General features: G+C 52.6%; 1 protein-coding gene across 1 annotated transcript; it reads left to right on the top strand.

The window, feature by feature from the left end:
• Positions 1-970: 970 nt before the first annotated feature.
• Positions 971-2110, top strand: FOXE3 (forkhead box E3). Its single transcript, XM_040611117.1, has one exon. It carries the CDS (start codon positions 971-973, stop codon positions 2108-2110), a length of 1140 nt encoding a protein of 379 aa, XP_040467051.1.
• The last annotated feature ends 10695 nt before the right edge of the window (positions 2111-12805 follow it).

Consider the following 12805-nt stretch of genomic DNA (forward strand, 5'->3'; position numbering starts at 1 on the left):
CCACCCAGCCGACCTGGAGCGCAGGATGACATCTGGACAGGTTTTCCCTGAAACCTGGCAGGGCTTTCTCAATCCGGTGCCTTCCTTCAGCTTCAGCCATGGGCTCAGTCCCTCTGCAGCGATACAGAGACCCCCGCTTCCCCGCAGATGCCACCCCTCGGCCACCCTGCAGCGGGTACCAGCAGGCAGCCTCGAGCTCTGCTCAGCATTTTCCTTTCTCTCAGGGCAAAAGAAGAAAAAACTTTTCCCAGGATTTCCTTAGCCAGAAGATCTCACAGGGCTGCGCAGTAACTAACCCCAGAGGCTAGGTTTTCAGGAGAAACGCCCGGCTTTGCCGCCGCTGCGTCTGGGGCCGCTTGTGAGCGCTTTTCCCAGGGGAAAAAAGCCAACGAAATGCAGCCGAGGGGGGGGGCCCGGCGGGAGGTTACCTGTGCTGCTGCTGGGGCTGGCTGCGGCACCAAAGCCGCCCCGGTCCGGCCACCGGGGCTCGTTTTGTTCGGTTTTTCTCCCGGGAGGAAACACCAGCTCAAGAGCAAGCCGGGCCCGCGGGGAAGGGCCGGCAGCGGAGCCGGCCGCCGCGCTGGCACCCGGGACCCCCGGGGGAGGGACCGCTCGGGGGCATGGCTGCGGAATGGAGCCCTGGGCAGAGGCTGGGGGATTTAGCGTGGGAGACAGGACCCCTCCCCAGGGGCCTTCCCCCTCCCGCCGGGGGAGAGGGGCTGGGGCGGGCCGGGCCCCGCACGCCCCTCCGGGGGGGCGGCCGCCCTATATATTGCAAAGCGGCTCGGGACAGAGCTCCCCATCGCCGGGAGCTGCGGCGGCGCCTGCCCCCCTCCCCTTCCCCTCCCTCTCCCCCCTTCCCCTCCCCTCGGGGGGGGTCTTTCTCCCGCCGCCCCCCCGCCCCATCCTCCTCCGAGGAGGAAGGCGAGGGCTGTATATGAACGCGGCCGGCTTCCCCTGCCTGCGAGGCATGTGCACGCTGCCGGCGCCCAGCCCCGCTGCCGCGGCCAGCCCCGGCTCCCCCGGGCCACCCCGGGGGTCTCCGCCCGCCGGCCAGGCGCCGCCGGTGAAGCCGGAGCCGCGGGGCGGTGGGGGCAGCCCCCCTCCCCCGCCGCCGCCCCCCGAGGAGCCGCCGCCCCCCGCCGGGGGCCGCCGGAGGAAGCGGCCGGTGCAGCGGGGCAAACCCCCCTACTCCTACATCGCCCTCATCGCCATGGCCATCGCCAACGCGGCCGAGAGGAAGCTCACCTTGGGGGGCATCTACAAGTTCATCACCGAGCGCTTCCCCTTCTACCGGGAGAACCCCAAGAAGTGGCAGAACAGCATCCGCCACAACCTCACCCTCAACGACTGCTTCGTCAAGATCCCCCGGGAGCCCGGCCATCCCGGCAAGGGCAACTACTGGACGCTGGACCCGGCCGCAGAGGACATGTTCGACAACGGGAGCTTCCTGCGCCGGAGGAAGCGCTTCAAGCGCACCGACATCACCACCTACCCCGGCTACATGCAGAACTCCAGCGCCTTCACGCCCCCGCCCGCCGGCCGCCCCGCAGCACCAACAGCACCCTACCCCAATGCCCTCTGCTCGCCCGGTTATGGTCCCCAGCTTTCCAGCACCGTCTTCCACCCCTATGCGGCTGGGGCAGCACCGCCAACACAGCATCCCAGGATGTTCAGCATCGACAGCCTCATCAGCGGGCAGCAGGCCCTGCAGCCCTCGCCGCCCGCTGAGCTGGGCCACCCATCGCTGGGCTTGCCTGGGGCCGAGCTGGCTCCCTCCTGCTCCGCTGGCAGCTCCGAGCCTCCCTGCTTCCAGGCGCAGCCCGTAAGCCCTGGCTTGCTGGGCCGAGCTGGCCCCAACACCCTGGCTTACCCCTACGCCACCTCACCCCCGCACCTGCCTGTGGCACAGGGCAGCTACTCACCCGGCAGCCCACAGCTCTACGGGGCTCCCAACAGACTGGCCCTGCCGGCCATGCGGCCCCCCGCCTGCGCTGAGCATGGTGAGCAGCTCCTGGGGCTCTCCACATCACCCCTCGGCCAGTTTGGCTCCAGCAATGCCTACATGAGGCAGCCCAATTTCCCCGCCGGCCTGGAACGGTACATGTGATGGGGCCAGGGGGGCTTGGCTGGACACCCCCAGGCTCCCATGAACATTTATGGACACACGGACTTCTCCCCGCTGTGGGAATTGACTGGGGTGGGGTCGGGGGTCCCCGGCCTCTGGCTGTGTTCAGACACACACCTGCGGGGTGACCTAACTCCTCTCTTTCTCAGCTTATTTTTAACTGGAGGCAAGGTTAGCTATTTTCTGCTCCATCCTCTCCTGGAGAAGGTGCTCTCTGGCTGCATCTGCCTGGCAGGGCTTGCTGCACCTGAGGTATGTCCATTCCACACAGCCCGACCCCAGGGATGCCCTCTGTGGCAGGGCATCCCCCACGGGGTGAGGCGGTGCACAACCAGGAGATGGGTATGTGGTGTAACATGCAGGAATTGTCTTACAAATGAGCTTTCTCCTCTCTTCCCTGGGTGCCTTCAATGTAACTGGAATGAAAGTTATCAAAAAAACTCCAACAACAAATGCTAAACCAATTCACTGGATTTTAAAAGAATATTTAAGATGTTTATCATTTCCTTCCCCTGTAGGAAAAAAAACTCCAACCACCCTGCCTACTTCTTTTTACTATTTTTAAAAATAACTTTTATTGTTAGAAAGGACTTTTTTAAAATAAAGCTTTTCCTTCCAACATGTGCAGTGCTGCTGTTCCTCTGGCTCTGGCCAGACCTTGGTGAGAAGAAATTATCAGTCTTGTAACTGGTGGGAGACAGACTTGTGTTGCTGTGTGACACTGCCATGTCTTACGTTTTTAGTGACACTGTCTAAAGCTGTCTATTTTATTAAGTTTTTTTAAAAAGTGAATGGTAGCTAACCAATGCTGACCTATGCAAAGCTGAAATAAGCTCTCCAACACCTGCAAGGTTTGTCCACACAGCTCTTACTAGACTAGAAGGTTTCCATTTGCACAGCAGGGAATGTGTTTTCTCTTCTCGGAATCCCTTGCAGGTGAAATTCAGATTTAGCACATCAGATTAGGAAATCGTAGCTTTTCTTTCTAGCAACAAAATCCATTAAAATTCCAACCTGTTCACTGGCCAGGCTGCTGCTCTTTATTTACAGGACTGCCAGCCAGAGCGTCTCACCAGGTCTGAAGGCAGAGTTCCCCAGCCCCGGATTTAGCTTTTAATTTAAACATCCTCCAGGTAAAAGTGACAAGATAGGATTTCTCTCCTGTTTTTTGAGGGTGTCCTCTGAAGCAGAGCAGTTTCTCCTAGTTCCTGTTGCACCTTTCCTCTGCTTAAGGAAGAGTTGGATGTCAGTTGAGATTTGGTGCAAAACTGAGCATCTCATTCCCCAGCTGCTGGTCATAACCAAAAGCTGGGTGTAAGGCAGGTACCCAAGGAGTCAGCTTTTGCCCACAGCTTGGGAGCTTGTGGCTTTTCATTCTTTCATCCCGTGTGCTCCATAGAAACTGAGAGTGGGGTTGGTATGAGAGGGGAGGGAAGAAAATGCTTCTTTCCTCTTGGCCTCCTTAAAATCAGGGCTTTATCTATCTCTAAAAACTGGCCTAGCTCTGGTCTGCTGCCTTTGCTGAGCTGCTGGGCTTTGAGCATCCTTTCTGGTCCCTCCAGCTTCAGCTTTTCAGCTTTCACACTAGTCCCAGCAGCAGCTTCTGTGCTTTTCCCTTAGCGATAGCCCTGTTCAGAAAGGACATTGTGAAAAAACTTATGCTTTAAAATACTCTGGCTCTCTACAGAAGATACCTATAGGCAGAGATCTTCTAACTAAAGTTTGCGAAGTGCCATTCCTGTCTGTAACATACTGTCTGCATAGATGAACTGGGGGGATGCTGAAATAATTACTTGCAAGGACAGTCGGTAGAAAGGATGCTTGTCACAGCTTTCAGTCATTCCCAGGACCTAACCCTGTAATGTTTTGTAAGCAAAAGCACTTTTCAAGGCTTGCCTAAGTATCCAGGGGGTCAGAGCCAGAGATGCACCAAAAACTCTGGGTCTGCCACCTTCCCTCCAGCATCAGTGGGTGCCAGGCTGGGACTCTGCTGGGTTTGCACCATGAGCAGGAGGGTTGCTGAGGTAGGGAAGAACCAGGTCCCGGAATGAAAGGAAAACAGCGTTGGGTGGAGGAGGTGGGCAGGAGATGCTGTGGTTCTGCCTGGGTGGGATGCACCAGGAAGAGGTGGCTGAGCCAGGACATCTCAGACTAGGCTGAGCCTGCTCCTCCCCAGCCACCCTGGAGCCCTGCAGGAGCTGGGAGCCAGAACTTGAAAGGGCTTTCCAAGTTCCTGGCATTTCTGGGTGTTAACTCAAGTGCTGGTGGAGCCAGTGGGGCTTGGGGTGTCTGAAGGGCTGGGCTGTGGCTTGCTCCTGTCCCCCAGCCACCTATGCCCTCCTGTCACAGGGCTCTCTGGAAAGCAGCACCCAACTCCAGGTGTCTGAGTGGGGGGCAGCTGCAGGAGACCCAGCCCTTGTGTCTGTGTAAGAGTTAGGTCTCTTCAGCCAAGGGGCTCTGTCATGAAGCAAGAGTCACCAAAGTGGAATGGATCCCTGAAAACCTGGCTCGGAGAGAGCGGGCAACCCCATCCTGGTGTGTCGGGACAAATCCTGGTGTGCAGCGTTTTGTTGCACGCCTTCCCAGGGCCCTGTATCTCCCTGTCTGCCAGAGAGCCCCAGCCCAGAGCCCTCTGCAAGCAGCGATAAACCACCCTCACCACCGGCCTTACGCTGCCAAGCAAGCTGGAAAGCATGGGGAACAGTCCCCTTTTCTTCTTTTTTCTCTAGATAATAATCCTCACACACATAAACCTCTGGCAACTTCTATTGTGATTGTCATTAAAGCAATGGCTTAAGAGTGTCTTCTTGGTTAACTTAATGTATTGCAACCAGGCTTTTAAGATTTCATTTCAAAGCTTTGTTTACAGTTAGGGTGAATCTAGCAAATGAGTAGGATTAAAATGTCATGTAAAGCATGAACCTTGCTGGGACAGAGTAGTTTTAAGCTTTGTAAAGTTTATACCTGAGCCCTTCATCTGTTTTAGTGTCTTTTGGATGTCCCTGTTTAGTGAATAAGAGGGATTTGAATGAAACAGGAGTAATTATCACCCAGATTTCAGTTGTGAAACCAAGTCTCCTTTGAAATCCTCCCTTCTTTATTTAGGGAGTTTAGGGAATATTAAGTAATGACAGTCATAACTATCTCAATCTTGGTCACACAAAAGCCAGAGACAGAACTTTCTTTGCTCTCTGAGGCTGTGGAATGAACATCATCCTTCAGGGTGATGGCAAGGGGTCCTCTGGACATCCCACGGTGGGGAGAGCCCAGTCTCAAGCCCGTGAAAGGCAGAGGGGGCTGGAGTTATTCCTGAGCACCAAAGAGATATGGGTGGTGATCTGGCCTATCGCCAAGACAGTCTGACTGCTCCGGGAACGGTCCTTTGCAAATCAGACTGAATTCAGATTGCTCAGGCTGCACGTTCAGAAACAAATAACCAAAATGAACTGCCACCTTGGAAAAGATGCTTATTTTTCTCTGGGAAATAGTGGCTGCCCGGGGAGGACCAACCAAGCTGCCACTTTTGTCTGCATATGACAGCGTTTTGCATGTTTTGTGCTTGTCCCACCTCCGTGCTTCTTCCCCAACAGGTTAAAACAAGCTGTAAGAAATGCGCTTTCCAGCTGATATTCCCAAGCTATAAATAGTGTTTTCCATCGTGGTGCAAACAAACATAGCATTAGCTGAAATTTTAGCCAAAGTACATTTCCTGAAGAACTTGTCAGTCCCTCTGGTAGTGTTAGATTTTGCCTGGATGCTGCCAGCTGCCTACTGGCAGTCCCAGCGTTGGAAATCTTATACCATAACCAGCTTTTATTCTACACAGTGCTTTGCTCTTTGCAAAGCTTGAAGGCTTGAAGACAGTCAGTGGTGTCTTTCTGAGGTCAAGATTGAGTCAGTAAAGTCAGCTGGCGATGAGGAGGTGGGCAGTGGGTACAGTGGGACCAGCTGAGATTGGCTTTGCCACCTGATAATGAATTTTTAAAAAAATTAGCATCTGGGAGTCAGCACTGCCCAAGCTCTGAGCTACATCTCAGGGTGTCGGGGCTCTGTCACCACCGCAGCAACGTTATATTTGGGTCCTTTATATTGGGACCCTTCATATTCGGGCAGGAGCAGGTGATGGAGCCGCCGTGTTTGAACGGAGCCAAGCAACGCTGCCCTGCCCTCCGCCACTTCACGCCCCGGGTAACGCCCCGCGGGGGGGGCCAGGGCGCGGTGGCCGGGGGTGACAGCTGGGGTGACAGCTGCCGTGCTCAGGCCAACACTGACCTCCAGTGGATAGCCCTGGGAAGCCGCTCCCGGCCCCCGCCACGGGCCCGGGGACCCGGCGGGGCTCACACCGCAGCATCCCGGCCGCCGGGGGCAGGACGTGGCGCAGGCGTGGGGACCGGCCGAGATGCCAACAGGGTCAGGCTCGTTCAGGGAGGGTCGGTATTAAACACAGTGGGCTGGATGCAACCCTCAGGCTGCAAAATTCCTAAAACGCCAGTTACTGGCTGTGGGAAGATTTGAGAGAATTTCTCTGGCTATACCCTCTTTTACCCTTTTCCTAAGCATCTGCTGCAGACCATCGTTGAGGACAAGATGCAGGGCTGATGGTGCTCCTGTCCCCCTGCAGCTCTTCTCCCTAGAGTGAAAACAGGGAATCAAGTGGAAGCACAGCAAGAATCTGGGCCCTTGATCAAAGCGGGGGGGCGGGGCGCGGACAGGCAGACAGAGACAGACGGACGGTGAGCCTTGTTGGCAGCCTGACTGTGTTTGAAAGGTGCTGTGAGGTGTACGTGAATGGCAGAGCTGGGGGCTGGCCTGACTTACAGCACCTAAGAAGCAAGGCTGTGGTTAGGCAGCAAAGTGGCAGAGGCTGAGCATTGGCAGCGTAACAGCTCTTGGGAGAGCATCCAAGGTCCATTCATTTAATGGTTTTTGTACTGGGACTGCTGAAGTGGTTACACGGCAACAGTTGGGTTTATGCATGCATTGAATCAACCGTGCCATCCAATGCCAACAAGCAGCCCTGGCTCATGGCATCTCAGGGTGCTGCACGCAGGAAGGATGTACCTGATCCGCTTACGTACATGCTTGGGAAAAGTTAGTTTTCCATTTTTGTTGGCTCTGCTGAGTCAAAGGAAGCAGAGATCCACATCTGCAGAGAATGGGCCCAGCTGCCTCAGACATTTTGGATGCTTTCCATCTGTACCACACACATCTCTACTCTGTTTTAAAACTCCTTCAGCTAACTGAGTGTGGGGAACCAAACCCAGCCTGTAGATCCATTTTCAGGAGTCTTCAAGTGGCCTAACCTGGCTGGAGAAAATGGATCTCAAAAAGCACAGAACTGTCTAAACACACTGTCGCTGGCCATCCTGGGTTTTTGCCCAGCAGATCTTCAGCAGAGGACTTAATTCACCACTGCAGGTTAGGCCAGCTCAGGTCTTGGTTACATCCTTTTCAGATGTTCTGTGCTTGAAAGGCAAGAGACTGGGTAATGCTAGGGGGTCTCTGCTGTGCCACATTATTTTTGGTTTCAAAAAGATGCTTAGATGGAGCTGTAACTTCTCTGAGCATCCCTTCCAGTACTTGTCCACAAAAGAAATGTGTTTGCTGCTGGGAAAACAGGAGGCTGCTGAACTGATCTCATTATTTGGAGTCTTTACGCTCAAGAAAGCACGAGTTTTGCCATTCCAAAGGCACGATTAGGGAACGTTTCCCTGCCAGACCCCAAACACGTCCCAGCACAGCTGCGGGTTCCCTGCATTGTACAGAGATGACAAAACTGGCCCTTTGGCTAAGATGCTCCCTCCAAGTCACCATGGAAGTGACAGCATGGTTTTGCCTCCTGCACTGTAGCCAGCACCCACGAGGTGGCAGCCAGGTGACACCCTGACCAAGACCCTGCAGCCCGCCCTCAGCTCTGCTGCCCAGACCCCACCAGCCGCAGACCTTCTCCAAGCAACATTTACTCCTCGCTGGTTACTTATTGTTAGGTTTTCCACAGTGTTGGTTTAAGCGCGTATCCATCGTCCCCCAGCTCGAAGCCCTTTCTTTCCAGGCTGTCTGCTGCTTGGATTCTCCCCGAGCTGATGCTCACCCTCTAAGTATAATTGCAATACAAAGTAGTTTCAGAATAGCATGCAATAGTGGCTAATTATTTGGAACAATTATACATAACAAAGACAGAGCCAAGCAGCAAGAGGGCTTAATTGTCTGGCCAAGCATGAAATAGCACAGGATTATCGCTAACAGGGGGAGGGGAGGCAACAGAAGAGAATTGCCCCACAGAATAGGCAAGAATCCAGGCTGCTCGGGAAGGCAAAGTTTATTGAAGAACTTGAAAATTCCCCTTTGAAGCATCTTCTGAGATGCCAGAGAAGACATGAAAAGGATAATGACCCAGAATATGGGCTTAAGGCACAAATCCCCGCTCTGACAGACTCCAGGCCTACAGACGCTTAAGCACATGCTTAAATTTTAAGCACATGAATAGTCCCCTTTGACGGCTCACGTGCTTAGAATTAAGCTCAGGCATAAGTGTTTGTAGGATCGGAGCCCAGATTTTTATTACAGCTAGGCTCTTCTTGGTAATGACAGGAAATAAGAGACCTATAAAGCACACAGGCTCCTTGGGTGATGCCACGAAGCCTTTCACTCCATGTGAGTGGCAAGCGCCTGCGATGAGCTGCAGGGATATCTGTGCCTTCCCTCCCTGCCGTGGAGCAGAGGGAACAACAACTGCGTGGATGGTGAGAGCAGCATCTCCGAGACATGGGTTAGGAGTCAGGCCCCACAGGTGTTGGGGAGAAGAAGGTGAGGAGGGTGCAAAATGGAAATAAGATCACTGATAAAAACAAAAAGGTGCTGCGGGTGTTGCTGGGTTCAGCCTTGCCTGGGAGCACCAAATAGGAGCACCCTGGGGGGGTTCTGAAATGGTGAGAAAAGCAGGAATAATCTTCATTTTAAAAAAAGCAAAGAAAAGATAAAAAAAAATCCTGCAGAATATGAGCAAATCAATGCAATAGCAGCTCCTCTCCAAATGTTCTTTGCTTAAGCATGCACCTGCTTTTTCTGTAGAATAAGGTTTCTCTCACGTGAGATCTTCCCTGCTCTTTCTCCATCTCTGAAGTTTTTCCTTTTGAAAGCCTTCCTGTTTTTACAAGGCAGCTACCTGCTGGGCAGTAGCACTTGTCCCTCTGCTTGGACCTAGACCACTGTTTTTCAATTATCTTTAGGGCTGAAGGAGTTTGTTTTTATTAGTGGGACAACAGTCTTATGTTGGTGACTGCAAGTGTGCTATTTACTGGTAGTGGTAGAAAGAGAAAAAGTGGAAGGTGTGGGATACAGATCTTGAGGGCTTCAGTGGGCTGACTCTGACTACAGGAGGGTACGAGACTTACGGTACCTGCTGTCCCACATGCTCCCACATCACATGTCCCAGACCTACAACCATGCCTGGAAGTTTGGATGAGGGTGCCCATGATAGCAGCAGTGTATGAGAGCAGTCCAGCCTGGGAAGTCAGCCAGGAAGGGAAGTTTTCCTTAGAAAAAATGAGTGGACATGTGGATCTGCCCCATGGGAGGTCAGACCCCCAGCCCCACTGCTGGGCTCTACTCTGCACATCCGTATCAGCTCCACAGGGGTTCTTCAGGGCTGTGCTCCACAGGGTGGGAGCTGCTGGTGGAGAAGGTGACCCTGCCACTGCCTCTGTTCATGCACCTGGCACCCATAGGTCCAGGACTGCTGCTAGCAGCACTCAAGGGCATTTCACGATATATACAGCCTTCTTATCCTGCAATATGTGCAGCCTCCTTACCTTTCCCAGAGATAGACATGGTAGAGACCATGGGCTATGGAAACACCTACACTGTCTTCTTCTCCTTTATACCCAACCACAGCATCCTTACCAGGGTGGGGGCTGGGCAGTTGACATCACCTATGGAAAAGGGACAGCTCAACATGTGCCAGCACGGGCTAGGATGGCCCTGAAGCACTTGGGACCTTCGCAAGCTGCCCCACTGCCTTGGTGCATCACCGGCCTGCGACATGCCTGTGCAGCAGCCCAGAGCAGCAGGGCACAGACGGAGGATTTTCTCTGAAGCCAGAGGTTAATTATGCTTTATTGGATAATTTTCAGCTGCCGGGCCTGGCAATGAAGGGGATTTCCTCTAGATGGCATGCTTATCTCTGCACTGGGATGGAAGCCCACCCATCTGCTTCCCCCGCAGGACCCCAGCAATGTATTTTCAGGGAGCAGATAACTAATTCAAATACCTCACAATCTCTTATAACATAATTTTAATGCTCAACATGTAGACTATACAAAAGCCTGGAAAGTGGTAATAAGAAAAAGACATGTCATAATGGGCATCGGTGGGATCGAGTTAACTGGGTGATGCTGAGTATCCGTCCTGCAGAAATCAGGTTTTTCCAAGTAACATAAAGCCAGATGTGAAACACCAGCCTTTCCTCCAGCAGTCTTTGGTGTTGTTTCTTCCATCCGAGTGATGCAGCTTCCTCTTCCCAGCAAGAATAAGCAGAGGCTCACCTGCAGTAAGTGAAAGAAGGGGGGATGTGTGTGTACATGAAGCTTCAACACCCCTAGAGTGGCTGGATTAATTTTAATCTGTGTGTTGATAGGCTTTCCCTCTCTTGCATCTGTGAAGCTTGGGGCAGTGGTTTCTTCTGGTGATTTAAAGAAAGGGGCAGGAGAAGTTCACACTGGTCCGGAGATGCTGAGGATGGGTTTCTTGTGTGTCCCTTTTACCTGCTGCTCACTGCAGAGCACCTATTTTGTAGAGAACTGTTCCTTGCAGGCACACTGATGCTGGCACAAAGTCAGCCTGGGATGTCCCAGAGCTGTGTACCCCAGTGTGCAAAGCAGGGATTAACTTTGGGTCCTGAACCTGAAGGAAGGATCTGCTGGGGTGCGGAGGTGCTGGAGCTGGGCTGGGGGACGAAGCTGTGACCTGGTGGAGATGCAGTGGAGGAAGCGGCAGCCACAGCTGTACACGTGCGGGGCAGCAGAGCTGAGATTCACCCACCCATGCAGATTGAGCTCCAGACTATGTGATGCCTGGTTTGCCATTTTTTCTACCTGTCTGTTCTTCGCTAGATAAACAGGACAGGGTTAAGGGTTAAGGCTCTGCCCCTGCTTCTCTGCATGCATGCATGCACCTCCCTCCCCATATTTTGGATTGCAAACTTTTTCCCTCTGTTTATTCAGCTCCTTACCAAGATGGGAACAGAGAAAAGGAGCCCAGTGCTGTATTCCTGTGCAGTAGCAACATCCCAGTCTCCAGCTGACTGAAGCATAGTCTTATTTGATGACAAGATGCAAAACATATCTATGAACCTGTTTGCAAGGCAGATCTGTAGGTATCAGCATGTATGTGCAGGGCTGATTTTTCACAAGGATACAGCAGATTCACCCCAACCTGATGCCCAGCTGGAGATCACTGGGTACTTACAGATGCAAAGACTGCTATCCCCAGGCATTTACTGCATGCAGAAAAAAATTAAAAGGAGTAAACCACTTTTTGTCCCGGTCAAGCTGTGTTCCAGTAATTTTCCACCTTCTCTGTAATTTTCTCCTTTGAAGGCCCTCTCTCTGTATTGCTTCTGGCCCCCAAGCTGAGGGTCCTCAGCTGGCATTTCTGGTGAGGTGGGCACTCAGGCTGCTGAACAGCTGAATGCAGAGAACTGACCAGCAGGGAATTCCCGGGCACATTTGACATGAGCAGAAGCTAATATGGAAAACCTGGACTTGGAAACCTCATCACAAGTTCCTACGTCCTCGTGAATCTGGCCATTTATTTAGGTTCTTGCACTGGTACACCCGCTTCTGGAAAATCTGATTCCTTCCCACATAGATCTTACCCCCCCCCCCAAAAAAAAAAAAAAAAAATCTTCTCTTTTATTTTCAGGGGATTCAGGGAAGAATGAAGTGATTTAGCAGGCTTGTTTTCACAGGGATATTTTTCCTTGTGTGGTAGGCACAGTTACCAGGCTGTTCTATACACATTGCCATGTGCCAGAGCGTAATTGCCTTCCACATGCATCGGCCTTTGGCTAATGTGTTTTTTATGGCAACCAGGAGAGCTGGCTTTGGTGAGTCTCAAAAGTGCACCTCGTGGTTTATGGCTCCAAATCACTGTGTTTCTCTGAGCCATGTAAGTGTGTGTGTGTGTGTGTGTGCGTGTATCCATCTCTTTTCATGTCAGACTGCTGAAGAACAGGATGAAAAAAAAAAGCTTATACTGAGCCAGAGTTAATCAGTTGAGTGTTAAGCTGTGTATGAGCTTGCCTGGTGGGCTTCAAATCCATGTGGGATGGGATCAGTTATGAATAGAGAGCAGCAGTCAAAGGTTTTGAACTGCCAGTCCAAAACCAAGGTCCTAAAGTCAGATGACAGCACCTAAATAAATGCGTGGGTATGGGAGGGGGAGAGAAGCTTCCCATTTGTCTGAAGAGCAGGAAAGACAGGGAGACTTGTTCTCCAGAGGTTCATGGGGGTTCAGCCCTGCATATGGGGTGCCTGAGAAAAGCCTCCCTTGAAACCCAGGCCTTTTTTGGTGTGGATTTGGAGACACCTGCAATTGAAAATGCAAGTCAACAGACTCGAGCTGTCCAACATCTGAGTGCTGTGGGGATGGATACAGGCACTTGGCTCCAGTGGTTTC

The sequence above is a fragment of the Falco naumanni genome, chromosome 11 (genome assembly GCF_017639655.2).
Source record: "Falco naumanni isolate bFalNau1 chromosome 11, bFalNau1.pat, whole genome shotgun sequence".
NCBI classification, from domain to species: Eukaryota; Metazoa; Chordata; class Aves; order Falconiformes; family Falconidae; genus Falco; species Falco naumanni.

Bases quoted from the DNA above. Each gene is read 5' to 3' on its own strand.
- FOXE3 (XM_040611117.1), top strand. From the start codon at position 971: ATGTGCACGCTGCCGGCGCCCAGCCCCGCTGCCGCGGCCAGCCCCGGC.